This window comes from Salmo salar, chromosome 01 (genome assembly GCF_965601325.2).
Source record: "Salmo salar chromosome 01, fSalSal1, whole genome shotgun sequence".
Taxonomy (NCBI): Eukaryota; Metazoa; Chordata; class Actinopteri; order Salmoniformes; family Salmonidae; genus Salmo; species Salmo salar.
In genome coordinates this window covers 37,713,546-37,729,846 of record NC_138291.1, presented here as the reverse complement: position 1 = coordinate 37,729,846, position 16,301 = coordinate 37,713,546, and the positions used below count along the sequence as shown (strand labels likewise).

Sequence of the window (16,301 nt, the reverse complement as noted above, 5' to 3'; positions counted from 1 at the left end):
TGGTTGTCTTCAGAGAGTCTAACTGCTATGTGTACTGTACTCCACAGTCGAGCTTTGAGTTCAGAATTCACCTGCGATACGAGTTCCTTATGTTGGGCATCCAGCCGGTCATCGATAAACTGAGGTCCCACGACAACTCAACGTTAGACAGGTGAGTTAAGTCATAAACTGCGTGATTGTTATAGTACATTTCAGACCTAGACCACACTGTCATACCCAGCTGCAGTAGATTGTGTCTGACCACGAGATGTTGTCTTCCAGGCATTTGGACTTCTTTGAGATGCTGAGAAACGAGGATGAACTATCTTTGGCAAAACGATTTGACACTGTGAGTAACATTGGTATTTACCTATACAGTACATGGCGTTTGCAATAGTCGTTTCTCTGTCTACTAGTTCTAATATCAACTTTTGTTTTTTGTTGTTGCAGGTGCACATTGACACAAAAAGTGCCACGCAAGTGTTTGAGCTCATAAAGAAGAAAATGAGCCACACAGATGCACACCCGCACTTTATATCTGTCTTACAGCACTGTCTCCTTATGCCTTGTAAGTGCCGCCTACCTCCCGTCCGCCATTTCTTTAAAGTTGTTTGAGTTCGCCAAGACTCTTCAGGCCTCAACTTTTACATCTTTGAGAACTAGACTGTTTGGTTTCTCAGAGGGATCCAAAGTGGTTAAATAGCAGTGTTTTTAGTGTATTTTAGAACGGCAGTAAAAATGATGTCCTCTCTAGGTAGTTTTAAATACCTGGAAATTGTTGTTGGAATTCTGCTTATGTGAGGGGTTTCTCTCTAGAGCGGGTTCTGCCATTTGATAAGAACTTTGTACACTATAGCGGAAATGTTTTTCCTCCACATTGCTTTAGCTTTGTGTATGTTGTCCTGAGGGAGCTGACTTCAACCTAATCTCTCCCCTTAGACTCTGTCCTTATTATGTTGCTATGTGTATGATAGGATTTCATGGGCATAGATTTTGCCTAGTCCTAGACTAAGAACCATTCTCAATGGACAATCTCAATTAAACATGCTTTTTACTCCAGGACTAGACTTAGTTTGTGTCCAGAAAACCGGCCCTAGATGTTTGTTGTTGCATATGCGTTGGCTGGCACAATCAAATGTTCCCTTCGGGTATTAATAAAGCGCTCTCTTCTCTCAGACAAGCGTAGTGGGAACACAGTGCATTACTGGCTCCTCCTGGACCGCATCGTCCAGCAGATCGTCCTGCAGAACGACAAAGGTCATGACCCTGATGTCACCCCCCTGGAGAACTTCAACGTGAAGAACGTGGTGCGAATGTGAGTGAGAGGAGAGGAACGAGAGAGGGGGGAAATGTTTTGACATGCCTGAGTTATGTCTGCGTTGGTTTGACGTTCTTCGCACGGCAGAGGACTGACTGTCTTCATCATAAATCTCCATGTGTTATTTAACATGCCACATTCCAGAAATGGCTTTAAACCTGAATATGGTGATCATGAATATAATCAATGCTGTATATTTATTCATGCGTTCATCTTATCCTGGGCTTAATACAGTGGCCATGATCAAAATCACTCTTGGTCCAGGTACTGTACATCACAGATATTACATGTAAAATATGTATGTCCTATTATCACTTTCGTTTTACAATCCTTTCAATACTATTTGCTGATTTAGCATGAATACCCTGATCCCTTAATACTTGCCAAAAATCAGCAAGCAGGTTTTACCAGGATTTTAATAATTCCTTTTTGAAAATATAATCCAGAATTAAAGCGCTTTGATCTGTTTTTTTGGATGAGGAAATCTGTGAAATGTAGAATTCCAAACACACATACACAAACATCAGTCAACCCCTTCAGCTGCCTCTTGCAAATCTCAATCTGACTCTGGGTAGCTTTAGAAGAAGTTTACAGGTTCCCTGTTGTCAACTCTGATCACCAATGACACCAATGATTTTGCTGCGATGTTTAATACATTAGATTAGCCTCCTCTGTTCTTCTGCTCAGGCTGGTCAACGAGAATGAAGTCAAACAATGGAAAGAACAGGCCGAGAAAATGAGAAAAGGTACACACATTTCTGCTTTCTGGTTTCTATTAGTGATGGAACTGTCGGGAGGCAGACCTTTCTGTACTGTGTATCATCATACTGACGACTGCTCTGGTCTCGCCTGTTCTGGTCTGGTTTCTCAGAGCACCATGAGCTGCAGCAGAAGTTTGATAAGAAGGAACGCGAGTGTGAGGCCAAGTCCCAGGAGAAGGAGGACATGATGCAGACACTGAATAAGATGAAGGAGAAGCTGGAGAAGGAGTCCAGCGAACACAAGCAGGTCAAGCAGCAAGTGGCCGAGCTCTCCGCCCGGCTGCATGACCTCAGCACTGTACGTTTGTTTGTTTAGATCTCTGTTTTAGCTCACAATGGGGATATCTTCCAAAAGTCCAAGGAAAAACATAGAAAATAGCATTACAAAATGCATTGCAATTTTATGTTACACAATCACATCTTTGCACCTTACTCCTCCTTTTAGCTTTTACAATCAGGAATAAAGGCAGGATGTTTTGTTTATAGTACAGTGGTATATGAACAACAACATAGCCTGCTGTCTTGCGAATTCCTATGATCATTGTCATGCTAAACAACAACCATAGGAGTTGGCTATACAGCACAAACAGATCTGGGACCAGGCTAATGTCCTCTTTTCAAATGAAATCAAACTTTATTTGTCACATGCGCTGAATTCAACAAGTGTAGACCTTACCGTGAAATGCTTACTTACAAGCCCTTAACCAACAGTGTAGTTCAGGAAGAGTTAAGAAAATATTGACCAAATAAACTAAAGTAAAAAATAATAAAAAGTAACACAATAAAATAGCAATAACGAGGCTATATACAGGGGGTACCGAGTCAGTGTGCGGGGGTACAGGTTAGTTGAGGTCATTTGTACATAGGTAGGGGTGATAGGTAGGGGTGAAGTGACTATGCATAGTTAATAAACAGTGAGTAGCAGCAGTGTACAAAACAAATGGGGGGGTCAATGTAAATAGTCCGGTGGCCATTTGATTAATTGTTCAGCAGTCTGATGGCTTGTGGGTAGAAGCTGTTAAGGAGCCATTTGGTCCTAGAATTGGCGCCCCGATACCGCTTGCTGTCCATGACTTGGGTGACTGGAGTCTCTGACAATTTTATGGGCTTTCCTCTGACTCTGCCTATTATATAGGTCCTGGATGGCGGGAAGCTTGGCCCCAGTGATGTACTGGGCCGTACGCACTACCCTCTGTAGCGCCTTACGGTCAGATGCCGAGCAGTTGCCATACCAGGCGGTGATGCAACCGGTCAGGATGCGCTCGATGGTGCAGCTGTAGAATTTTTTGAGGATCTGGGGACCCATGCCAAATCTTTTCAGTCTCCTGAGGGGGAAAGGTTTGGATGTGCCCTCTTCACGACTGTCTTGGTGTGTTTGGACCATGATAGTTCGTTGGTGATGTGGACACCAAGGACATTGAAACTCTCGACCAGCTGTTAATGGGGGCCTGTTCGGCCCGCCTTTTTCTGTAGTCCACGATCAGCTCCTTTGTCTTGCTCACATTGAGGGAGAGGTTGTTGTTCTGGCACCACACTGCCAGTTCTCTGACCTCCCTATAGGCTGTCTCATCGTTGTCGGTAATCAGGTCTACCATCGTTGTGTCGTCAGCAAACTTAATAATGGTGTTGGAGTCGTGTTTGGCCACGCAGTCGTGGGTGAACAGGGAGTACAGGAGGGGACTAAGTACACACACCTGAGGGGCCAGAGTGTTGAGGATCAGCGTGGCAGACGAGTTGTTGCCTACCCTTACCACCTGGGGGCGGCCCGTCAGGAAGTCCAGGATCCAGTTGCAGAGGGAGGTGTTTAGTCCCAGGGTCCTTAGCTTAGTGATGAGCTTCGTGGACACTATGGTGTTGAATGCTGAGCTGTAGTCACTGAACAGCTTTCTCACATAGGTGTTCCTTTTGTCCAGGTGTGAAAGGGCAGTGTGGAGTGCGATTGAGATTCCCCTTAGCCGTTCAGTGTAGGAGTGGATACACAGGATGTTTGATTACAGCACAGTTAGACATGAACAACAACATTGCCTTGTGATGTTCTTCCAAATCAATATATGTTGATTAGAACTGCTCTAGCTAGTACAGAGTGCTTCTATGATTTCCATTATGTAACAGAAAGTATTGTAATACATCCAGTACTAATCGAATGTACATCCCAATGTGTCCCATTTTTTTCAGAGGCCAAATCCAAGTGTTCCTGGTGGCCCTCCACTCATACCTGGGGCCCCTGGAGGTCCCATACCACCCCCTCCCATGCAGGCTGCCATGCCCCCACCCCCTCCACCACCCCCTGGGGGCATGCCTCCACCGCCACCCCCCTCCACCTGGTGGACCTCCTCCTCCTCCAGGCATGGCTCCACTTGGTCCCCCTCCTCCACCTGGAGCTCCCATGGGACCAGGGCTGAAAAAGAAGAACATCCCCCAGCCCTCCAACCCACTCAAGTCATTCAACTGGGCCAAGCTGGCTGAGGTCAGTGAGTTATGCTTAGTCAGACCGTAAAGGACTGCGTCCAAAATGGCACCCTATTCCCCATGAAGTGCACTAATTTTGACCAGAGCTCTATGGACCATGGTCAAAAGTAATGCACTTAATAGGGAATAGGCTGTCATTTTGGACAAAGCCAGTAATTACATTTTATGTGCATGTCTGTCTAGTACAGAGGGAGTGAGTGTTGTGCTGACGAGGCAGACAGAACAGAGGTTTTTGTAGCTACATCTCAGACTGTCCAGGGGGAATGAAGGATGAGGATTGCCTTTTTACCCAATGCTTTATCTCTTGCATTGTTTGCACAATGGCATGAAATCAATATCGCAAACCAGCCCTAGACGTGTTTATATGTTGTTGTTGTAACCTCTAGAGTTCCAGGGGCGTGTGTATTGCTTTTACAGTCTTAGTTATGGATAGGAGCTGTTTTGTTGCAGAATAAGCTGGAGGGCACTGTGTGGACGGACATCGATGACATCAAGGTTTTCAAAATCCTGGACCTTGAGGACATCGAGAAGACGTTCTCTGCATACCAGAGACAGCAGGTACAGTTTAACACCTAAATACCAATGTATTACTGTAGGGAAAAGGCATTTCAGTATATAGCAATTCATCCTTAAGGACAGGACACAAGACCTCGAATCACTTCTTAACAATTTGCATGTAACTACTTTGAGTGTTTCCATGGCCACCGACCATGCTGTTCCAACAAACACTTCTAGCTAGTGATAAACACATGCATGCCATTGCACTCTGTAACTGAATCCTTTCAGCAGCACTTCTCAACACATTGTCTGGAACTGGCTTAAAGGGCAATCAGGCCATTACAGAGCATTTTACTATAGCCTGATATGAGATCGGTTTGTGCTGTCTTGCCAACTCCTATGGTGACAATGACCATAAGGCTTGGCAAGATAGCACAAACAGATCTGGGACCAGGCTAGCTTTTTTTTTTTTTTTTAGGTCCATTCAATTGAATCATCTACCTTGTGAGTGTTCCCAGACGGAAGGAATGTTTGGAACAGGAAGTAGCCATGCTGATAACATGGTCCTTGGATAGTTTACTGATGCTGCATGAGAAGCGTGGCATATTTCATTAAGCCTCTATATATGTCCACAATGTCTACTGTAGTTCAGTTGAAATCCTCCAGATATCACTTTTCCCATACCTTTTCCTTTAACCAACCTAATAAGACTGTGATTGGAAAGGTTAGACTAGGGCCCAATTCCCATGACTAACTGCCCCTTAAAAGTATAAATTATGTTGCATCAAATTGAATTCCTTTTGTCGTATAAGGACTTTATGAATTTTAAGCCATGCTGTTTATGATGTGTCTGAACAAAGTTAATTTGCATCTCTGACTCATGATTCCGCTTTTCCTCACAAACAAATGCATCACTGGCCGCTGAGCTGCCCCTGTATTTCACCATACATAGCCTACTGCACGCTTGTTGTAATTAATAATAAATGCCGAATCTTCCTTGCTTCCTGCCCACCCACCTGATTAGGACTTCTTAACAATGAACAATAACAAGGTGAGTAACCTCTGACCCCTCTGTTTACCCTGCTCTGCTTCTGTGACGCTTCTGTCTTGATGCTCGCTACCGTCCTTCATCGTATGCTGCTCTCTCTTTCTCGCTCTCTCTCTCCTTGTCTCTGTCCTGTTTATGTCTATGGGGATCGTGTGTCCGTAGGTGAAATACTTGTGAAAGCCATGTCTTCCTGCAGCCTCGATCTCTGTGTTTCTGTGGATTTATTCTTTCAATCAAGACTTTTGGAATATACTGTACTTCTAAACACACCAACATGATGTTTGAATGAACTGTTTTATTGGTTATCATTTCAAGATGTTTCTGAACATAATTAGCCAAATTGGTTTTGTGGCACGCAGTCAATTCTGCAAGCAGCTGGAGTCTTGCAACTATAAAAAAGTGCCAGATCTCCGTTTTCCAAAAACAAATCTCTCCTGTATTCTTGGGGTGAAGCAATTGATCGCCAAACACACTATTTCACACAGCCTGTTTCACAGCTGTCCTCCATTTGGCAGTTTCAAATACTGACCCAGTCAAAGGAACAATTTGCTGTTTTATGTTCATACTGTGTGTCTCCTGTGCATCCTGGGCTTTTGTTAGGGTTTATGGTGCGTGCATATGGGTATCGTGTCTAGTCTTTGTGTGTGTATGTGCGTGTGCATGTGTGCGCGCGTGTGTGTGTGTGTCTGTTTTGTGGTCTGGTTACTATGTACCATAGTTTTTAATATGTGACAGCAGGTGGTGAAATGGAAGAGGCCTTAAAAACACTTGTTCCTATTGCCGTTGATTAGCAGCTAAACTCTATGCAGGTGTGAGTCAGCCACAGCCCTCCACCTAGCATAGCATGGGGCACTGTTATTCCTGGATCTTATTCATTACGCACAAATTTGAATACTGACTGAGACAGGCAATGACTGCTTGGGTTTGTACAATAGGAAATAGGAAACACACATTAGGAAACACACATTTTTGTTTTACGTTGCAAAATATTTTTCTACATGTGCCCTAATGAATATAACCCTGGTGTATTAGGTGTGGCTCTTCCTCCCAGAGAGAGTATCATTAAGGTCATGTAGTCACAAGCATTTTGCTGCGTTCAGCAAATACTACATCCAAAAGTGCTTAAGTATGATGAATGATTTACAATTGGGTGTTTATTAAACAGTAAAGCTGTCTAAATCTAGCTTGATGTTAGAGAGTATAATTTAAGGTCATGTACAGTAGTACAACAAGAATTTGCTGTTTTCTGCTTACTAGCCTCCGTCCCAAAGTGCCTTAGTGTGATAAATTATACAATATTGTGTTTACATGAACGGAATGTGAAGTTCAGCTAATTACGGTTCATGTTCAAACTCTTCCTTCCCTCCCAAATGTTCTCCTTCCAGAAAGAGTCCGAAGACGATACGGTGACCTCCAAGAAGGTCAAGGAGCTGTCAGTCATCGACGGTCGCAGAGCCCAGAACTGTAACATCCTCCTCTCTCGGTTAGTATTTGACCTTTCTACCCCATGACATCATTGCAGAAGTATGTCCTACTTATATTAGTGGAGATCACTTATTGTGATTGTATCCATCTGATGGGTGCTTGAAATGTCTTTTTCCACACACATACATGTACGTGTACAAACACACACACACTTAATTTGTTAACGTACACAGCCAAGTTACATTCAATTCGTATTTAATCTACCATTTGAGCAATTCTGTATTTACATCAACTTTGACTCAAGTTGAGAGAGAATTTTTCACATTTGACAATGTGTTTAAACATCAAGTGCAGCCAAGAATAATATATGTACTTTGTAACGGGATGATGTTGGCCAGGAACTATTTTCTGTTTCGTTACTGTCATCCCTGGTCTCCATGGCAGCAACCACAAACAGAGGCCTGTGTCCTTTCTACTAAGTTAATTTCATGTAACTAGCCTTCTCAATTTAAACACTGTAAATGAAACCTGAAAGTTTAAGGGATTCAGCTATTTTGATTGCTTCCTGTATTTAAAGTCTCATTCAGTATTTGTGGTTTATGAACAGCGGTTCATTCCTTTTTTCGAACTTGCAGACCTGAAAATATTTTATTTCTGCAAAGTGGTATCAATTATGCATTAACAAGCCTTTTCAGACTTAGCCAACACTTTGAATAAGGCTAATATGTACATTTATTTAATAAAATTGACATGACTGAATCTTAATTGCTCTGTCATTAGTGTGTGCCTAAATCAGGTATTCGGACTGTGAGAAGTCCTGTCAGAAAGCACCGTGGTCTGCTGTGGTAGGCTAGGGCTTCAGGCTCAGATGATGAGTGTGCTTGTTTGCCAATGGAGCTTTTCAAAGAGCAGAACCACCGGGCTTTCTGCCACCTGCTCTCTCTGGCTGGCTGGCTCTTTCTAATAGCTGTGACTTAAAATATTGACTCTGTTTCTGCAACTGCTGAATGTGCGGCACACGATATTAAGTTCTGGACTTTACTTTCTTTTTAACTGACACTTAGTGCTTTTCAAAATGGATACTAACTGATAATTGTTTGAGGTGACACATGTAGAACAGTACATTACATAATAGGAATGCATTTTACATTACTTTTGAAATGAAAAGTAAACACACCAATAACAAGGCATTAACTGGTACAACTGGTCAAACTGGTGTCCTCTCTTGTTGACCATTTAGAACCGGTGAATAGTAGTCCTCTGTGGTAATGCTGATGCTGTTGTGTTGCAGGCTGAAGCTGACCAATGAGGAGATCAAGAGGGCCATCCTGACTATGGACGAACAGGAGGATCTGCCCAAAGACATGCTGGAGCAGGTGGGCCCTCCTCTCTCACTCATGCAGCATGTAGCCCTCTTCTCTACTGTAGCGGCTTAATGGCTTTATACCATATAGCAGGTCCCAATTCCCATCCGATCCATCAAATCAAATTTATTTATAAAGCCCTTCTTACATCAGCTGATATCTCAAAGTGCTGTACAGAAACCCATCCTAAAACCCCAGACAGCAAGCAATGCAGGTGTAGAAGCACGGTGGCTAGGAAAAACTCCCTAGAAAGGCCAGAACCTAGGAAGAAACCTAGAGAGGAACCAGGCTATGAGGGGTGGCCAGTCCTCTTCTGGCTGTGCCGGGTGGAGATTATAACAGAACATGGCCAAGATGTTCAAATGTTCATAGATGACCAGCAGGGTCAAATAATAATAATCACAGTGGTTGTCGAGGGTGCAACAAGTCAGCACCTTAGGAGTAAATGTCAGTTGGCTTTTCATAGCCAATCATTCAGAGTACCTCTACCGCTCCTGCTGTCTCTAGAGAGTTGAAAACAGCAGGTCTGGGACAGGTAGCACGTCCGGTGAACAGGTCAGGGTTCCATAGCCGCAGGCAGAACAGTTGAAACTGGAGCATCAGCACAGTCAGGTGGACTGGGGACAGCAAGGAGTCATCAGGCCAGGTAGTCCTGAGGCATGGTCCTAGGGCTCAGGTCCTCCGAGAGAGAGAAAGAAAGAATTAGAAAGAGCATACTTAAATTTACACAGGACACCCGGATAAGACAGGAGAAATAATCCAGATATAACAGACTGACCCTAGCCCCCCGACACATAAACTACTGCAGCATAAATACTGGAGGCTGAGACAGGAGGGGTCGGGAGACACTGTGGTCCCGTCCGACGATACCCCCGGACAGGGCCGAACAGGCAGGATAACCCCACCCACTTTGCCAAAGCACAGCCCCAACGCCACTAGAGGGATATCTTCAACCACCAACTTACCATCCTGAGACAAGGCCGAGTATAACCCACAAAGATCTCCGCCACGGCACAACCCAAGGCGGGGTGCCAACCCAGACAGGAAGATCACAATCCATCCCCCTAACCCTTCGATGTTTGCAGATCTGAAGGGTCTGGATAGGTATAAGCAGCTTCCACCATTTTGCTTCCACCTTACAGGTGATGCTTTGATGACGACTAATTGATGACATGTAACCATAAAACTCTGCATTTTTGTTACAGTTTGTCTCGTTTTCTTCCTTCCTCATCCCCAGTTAAACTTTTCTCAAAACCACTGAGCCTTCATGTTCTTTGTCGCCCCATAATTATGACGGTGACTAGGTGAAATACTATAGTCATTTCAAATAGATGTGAGAGTACTTGAAGGATAATCCAGTTTTATAAGACTTTTCGTTGCTGTTGCTTTAGGGACCTAAATAAATAAAAGCTGAAGTGTTCACGGGGACTGGGTTAGTGACGGATTGGAGTATTTGTAGTGGTGGGGCATGGTGTAGGTTATTTAGCAAGGGTTTATAGGATCTGAATGCTGTCTTTACTTAGTAAGGTGGAAACTTGCCTTACCTTACATTTTGCGCCAGAAAGCTCACCACACATTAGCTATCACAGTGAATCTATATGAGGATTAGCATGTGGATGTACAAGATCTCTCTTCGTAACGGTCTTCTACCCCTGTTGTGTTCCTGTCCAGCTGCTAAAGTTTGTCCCAGAGAAGAGTGACGTGGATCTCCTGGAGGAGCACAAGCATGAGCTGGACCGCATGGCCAAAGCTGACCGCTTCCTCTACGAGATGAGCAGGTATGGACTTCGTTTCGGTATCATAATACAAAATTGGTACTGTTACAATGTGTATCACTACATTCCCCATATTAGTCACTAGCCACAGGATGTTATTTTGTTGTTGATATACTGGAAAATACTCAGGTGCTCTTGGATGACAAGGGAAGTTGACTTAAAAACTACTTCTTCATTGTTAACATGTAGTCTTCATCAGGGACTTTCGCCATTGTCGGTTTCCTGTAACAACATGTTCTGTGTTTATAGTATAGTATCACCCTGAAGAAGGCACAGTGGGGCCGAAACGTTGGTGTTTTACCCAATAAATTACTGGGAGTTAATACATATGGAGTGTGTGACTCTTTGTTTTATAGCTTACAGTTTATTCGCCGTTAGTCAGCACCTCTACACTAAATCATTTTTTCTGGGTTCGCGCCAGTTCATGCTTTTTATAGTATTGTAATAAAATGTCAGGAATTGAGACCGATCATTGGGCGGATTCGATAATGCTCGTCTATGGCCCATGACTTGAATGGTGAGGGAGGAGCGCCCTTCTCAAATGAACAGTAATCTGCGCCTCTCGGTTTTGTTGTCAACAAGGCAGAATCGTGTATCGTCCTGAAACATACAACATCTCTTTTCCATACAATGTTAGAATTTTGTTAGGCTTTGAATGGGGCACCTAGCTCATGCCTGGAGGCAGCCCGGTTCCAAAACGAATGCAATCAACTTTCACCCAGTGCAAAACACACCTACCCGGGCGCCCGGGCCAGATTAATCGAATCCCCTCATTGTTTTATGACACCAAGAGCATATGTAATCAGCATGACACAGTGACACATGCTAGCTGGATGTCAACGTCTTTTTAACACAAATCTCTTTGGCATATCTAACTGCTGAGGGTCATCACTCCCAGACTTTAAAAATGTGCCAGTGAAGGTCATTGGTCCTGTGAGGGTTTGGGGAGTGTAGAAGGATTGGGATCGTTCTTTAGTAAATCAAATTAACAGCACTGCATTTGGCCCTGTTTAGGTCAAATAGATGCTCTCCATTTAATTCACTATGGACTATATTTACGAGATTCAGCCCCCAAACTGCTTAGTTTTTTTTGTGGTGGCAGGTAGCCTAGTGGTTAGAGCATTGGGACAGTAACCAAAAGGTCACTAGTTCAAATCCCTGAGCCAACAAGATGAAAAATCTTTCAGTACCCTTGAGCAAGGCACTTAATTGCTCAATGTCCACGCTCTGAGGAAGTCTCAGGGGGAGTTGGCATATGCAAAAAAAACATTTCCATTTCAAACCATGTGTAACAAGACAAACAAGCACCCACCAAATTATGATGACTAGTAATATTATGTTTTAAGTATAATATGTGAGTGAGTAAATTGTTTATTTCTTTGGGTTATTCTTTACCATGAGTCACTGTCTACAAGCTAAGGGGGAGGCTGTGGTCGAGGGGGAGGCTGGTGTGTAGGTGGCGGCAGGCAGCTGAACTTTCCATGTACCTCATATTGTTCATGAATTAATATGAAGCTCCCCTGGGGAGACATTCTCGGCTCGCGCAGCAGCAAAGAACGAAACCCCAGGGATAGGGCTCACTGTTTTAATAGTTCTCCTTTTAATGAGCATTCTGTGTTACAAATGAAGATTGAATTAGTAGATTACAGGAAGGGAAAAATGTGCAGGTTCTAATGTACAAGTGTAGCACCAGCACCATTTTTTCCATGATGTATCAAGCCGTTTACTATGGGAATAGAGACTTCCTTCCAGGATCTGGCGACGTTTGTGTTTTGGCTTCCTGAAAACATTGTAGCCATGGAAACAGCGTTTGGGCAGGGAGAAGGAAAGGAGCTTCTTTATTAAATGTGCTCTGAGTTTTCCATGTTGGGTATTTAATCCAGTAAGATCATTTGTAAAAGATGTTGCAAAGATGTTGTTTTTTGTCTGGTCACAAAACCTCAGAATGAGGTCAAGGTCATTAAACGCCTGTGTTGATCAAATGTATGAACAAAACCCCCAAAAAACTGTCTTTCTATTCAAAAGTTCATGCCCTTCATTTAGGACGTCATATCATATTACACAACCGTTTCAGTGAAGTGGAGTGTTGTATCTATGTAAACTCTAATGAACCTTTTCACTTCGAACTACAATACAGGATCAACCATTACCAGCAGAGGTTGCAGTCCCTCTACTTCAAAAAGAAGTTTGCTGAAAGAATCGTCGAAGTCAAACCTAAAGTTGAAGGTAGTATTTTCTTTACAATGTTCCATGCTCAAATGATCTACCTTTAAACCATTTTAATAACTGGTTGGACTGTGGAGTCAAATGTAATCATACTGTAATGAGAAATGCTGGCAATACTCAAAGCCTGCAGATATAATGCTTTCTAAGGTGTTAAAGGTACACTATATATACAAAAGTATGTGGACACCCCTTCACATTAGTGGATTTGGCTATTTCAGCCACACCTGTTGCTGGCAGGTGTATTAAATCGAGCACACAGCCATGTGATCTCCATTGACAAACATTGGCAGTAGAATGGCCTTACTGAGGAGCTCAGTGACTTCCAATGTGGCACTGTCGTAGGATGCCACCTTTCCAACAAGTCAGTTCATCAAATTTCTGTCCTGTTAAAGCTGCCCTGCTCAACTGTAAGTGCTGTTATTGTGAAGTGGAAACGTCTAGGAGCAACAACGGCACAGCCGCGAAGTGGTAGGCACACAAGCTCATAGAATGGGGCCACCGAGTGCTGAAGCGTGTAAAAATAGTCTGTCCTCAGATGCAACACTCACTACCGAGTTCCAAACTGCCTCTGGAAGCAAAATTATCACAAGCACTGTTTGTTGGGAGCTTCATGAAATGGGTTTCCATAGCCGAGCAGCCGCACAGAAGCCTAAGATCACCATGCGCAATGCCAAGCGTCGGCTGGAGTGGTGTAAAGCTCGCCGCCATTGGACTCTGGAGCACTGGAAATATGTTCTCTGGATTGATGAATCACGCTTCACCATCTGGCAGTCCGACGGACGAATATGGGTTTGGCGGATGCCAGGAGAACTCTACCTGCCCAAATGCATAGTGCCAACTGTAAAGTTTGGTGGAGGAGGAATGGTCTGGGGCTGTTTTTCATGGATCGGGCTAAGCCCCTAAGTTCCAGTGAAGGGAAATCTTAACGCTACAGCATACAATAACATTGTAGGAGCATGACAATGCCCCCGTGCACAAAGCAAGGTCCATACAGAAATGGTTTGTCGAGATCAGTGTGGAAGAACTTGACTGGCCTGCACAGAGCCATGACCTCAACCCCATCAAACACCTTTAGGGATGATTTGTAACGCTGACTGCGAGCCAGGCTTTATCGCCCAACATCAGTGTCCGACCTCACTAATGCTCTTGTGGCTGAATGGAAGCAAATCCCCGCAACATTGTTCGAACATCTAGTGGAAGCCTTCCCAGAAGAGTGGAGGCTGTTATAGCAGCAAAGGGGGGACCAACTCCATATTAATGCCCATGATTTTGGAATGAGATGTTCGAAGAGCAGGTGTCCACATACTTTTGGTCATGTAGTGTATAGGGAATAGGATGCCATTTGGGATTCAACCAATGTCTTTTGGGGTGGCAGGTAGCTTAGTGGTTAGAGCGTTGGGCCAGTAACCGAAAGGTTGCTAGATCAAATCTCCGAGCTGACCAGGTCAAAATCTGTCGTTCTGCCCCTTAACAAGGCAGTTTAACCCACTGTTCCTAGGCCATCATTGTAAATAAGAATTTGTTCTTAACTGACTTGCCTAGTTAAATAAAGGTTAAATAAAAATGTATCCTCGTAACTTCTTCCTCTCCCCAGCTCTAACCAGGGCCTCTAAAGAGATGCTGCAGAGCCGCAACCTCAAGCAGCTTCTGGAAGTGGTCCTGGCCTTTGGTAACTACATGAACAAGGGCCAGAGGGGAAACGCCTATGGCTTCAAAGTGTCCTCACTCAACAAGATCGCTGACACCAAGTCCAGCATTGACAAGTAAGAAATGGTTTGGTTTGAGACTTTTTTTATTTATCATATCTATATCTATATCTCGATATCCCATTGATATGAAAAATGTCTTGTACATAGGAGACCTGTCCAAATGACACAACTCTAAGTTTAAAAGAGAGTGATGTTGTGTGTGATGTATATGCTGTTTGTGTTTGTAGGAACATTACTCTGCTGCATTACCTGATCACCATCCTGGAGCAGAAGTATCCCAAAGTGGCTGTGTTCCAGGAGGAGCTTCAGAGTGTTCCAGAGGCAGCTAAAGTCAAGTAAGAACTTCTGCTAAGGATGACTGAATCAGAACCCCCCTCCACCCCCATCACACACACACGCACTACCGATACTGTTTCATAAACCTAAGTTGCTTTCATGTCTGTGTAGTAATTGTGTGTAATTAACCTTGTAACAACAGTGTAAAAGTTGAGTCTTCCTCTAAGCCAAATTGATGGTGCCTAACTATAAGTGGAAAAGGTGAAAGGTTAAGACCGTATTGCTGTGTGTGTTGCCTTACAAACCGTGTTTACAGAGAGGGTCAAAGGTCATATTTATATTGTCTAGATATGTCAGAGGCACAGGTTGTCCTTATTGCCCCTAATTCAAAAGTGTAAACTGTGAACCCTAGAACCTTTGGTAGGTCAAGGTGTTTCCTGTCTTACCAGAAGAAAGTAATAGTATAGCAGACAGCATAATCCATAGATTTAGGGAAACCTAAAACAGTAAGAAAACATGTTGCAAATAAAGATAATCTAAGTTAGTTTCTGTTAAAACCTAGTGAACCCTGAATCTAATTCTTTCCTGAGTGAGAAGGGAGGAAGTTGGGTTTTATTGTCTCACATTTTATGTCTCTAAGTTGTAGCTTGATTGGAGCACAGGTGGTTTGTAATTGCTTCATGTGAATAAACTCTAGTCCCTCTCTTTCCCTTTCCTCTCCTCTCATCCATAGTATGACAGAGCTGGAGAAAGACATCAACAATCTGCGCTCTGGTCTGAAGAGTGTGGAGATGGTGAGTGGCCATTTTCTATTGGTTTCCCTTAATGAAGCTACACATGATATCACAGGCAGTGTAATTAGGCTTACACTCCTCTACCAAGGGCATGGTACTGTGCTCTTGTGTTGTGGGTTATATGATGGCAATCATGTAATTCTCCTGTAATGCTGTTCCCTGTAGGAGCTGGATTTCCAGAGAGGTCTTCCTCAGGTTTCGGGGGATAAGTTTGTGTCTGTGGTGAGCCATTTCATCACTGTGGCCAGCTTCAGCTTTTCAGAGGTGGATGATTCTCTGACTGAGGCCAAGGAGCTGGTGAGAACGGGGGGCAGAGGGCTGGGGGCCATGCTGTCTGTCTGTCTGTCTGTCTGTCTGTCTGTCTGTCTGTGAGGACAAAGCCCTTCAGACTACGGCAACTTGACAGGAACACTCATGGGTACACTCAATATGGGTGTTGGTTCACACACCACAGAACACTGACTTAAATGGGAATGTATATTCTAGTAGTTGTATTTCTATGGGGTTGGGGTTGTGTTGTCCATCCTTCCCCTCCTCTCCACAACTAGGAGCTATAAAAATAATAGATGGGCATCGCAAATCCTGTAACATGATCCTTGGCCACATAACCAAGTAGGTAGCACACAGTCTTCTTACTGCAGCTTTGAAGTCACCTTTTA

At 43.7% G+C, this 16,301-nt stretch overlaps 1 protein-coding gene across 1 annotated transcript in view; it reads left to right on the top strand.

Annotated features, from left to right (window-relative positions):
- LOC106601075 (disheveled-associated activator of morphogenesis 1) overlaps positions 1-16,301 on the top strand; it is an 81,983-nt gene that overhangs the window by 62,054 nt on the left and 3,628 nt on the right. The window contains 18 exon segments of the mRNA XM_014192988.3: positions 48-151; positions 262-328; positions 430-547; positions 1,156-1,294; positions 1,985-2,043; positions 2,169-2,356; positions 4,234-4,373; positions 4,375-4,525; positions 4,978-5,085; positions 6,050-6,076; positions 7,459-7,556; positions 8,790-8,874; positions 10,534-10,640; positions 12,775-12,863; positions 14,458-14,626; positions 14,800-14,907; positions 15,582-15,642; positions 15,808-15,939. Coding sequence (XP_014048463.2) covers positions 48-151; positions 262-328; positions 430-547; positions 1,156-1,294; positions 1,985-2,043; positions 2,169-2,356; positions 4,234-4,373; positions 4,375-4,525; positions 4,978-5,085; positions 6,050-6,076; positions 7,459-7,556; positions 8,790-8,874; positions 10,534-10,640; positions 12,775-12,863; positions 14,458-14,626; positions 14,800-14,907; positions 15,582-15,642; positions 15,808-15,939 — 1,950 coding nt within the window.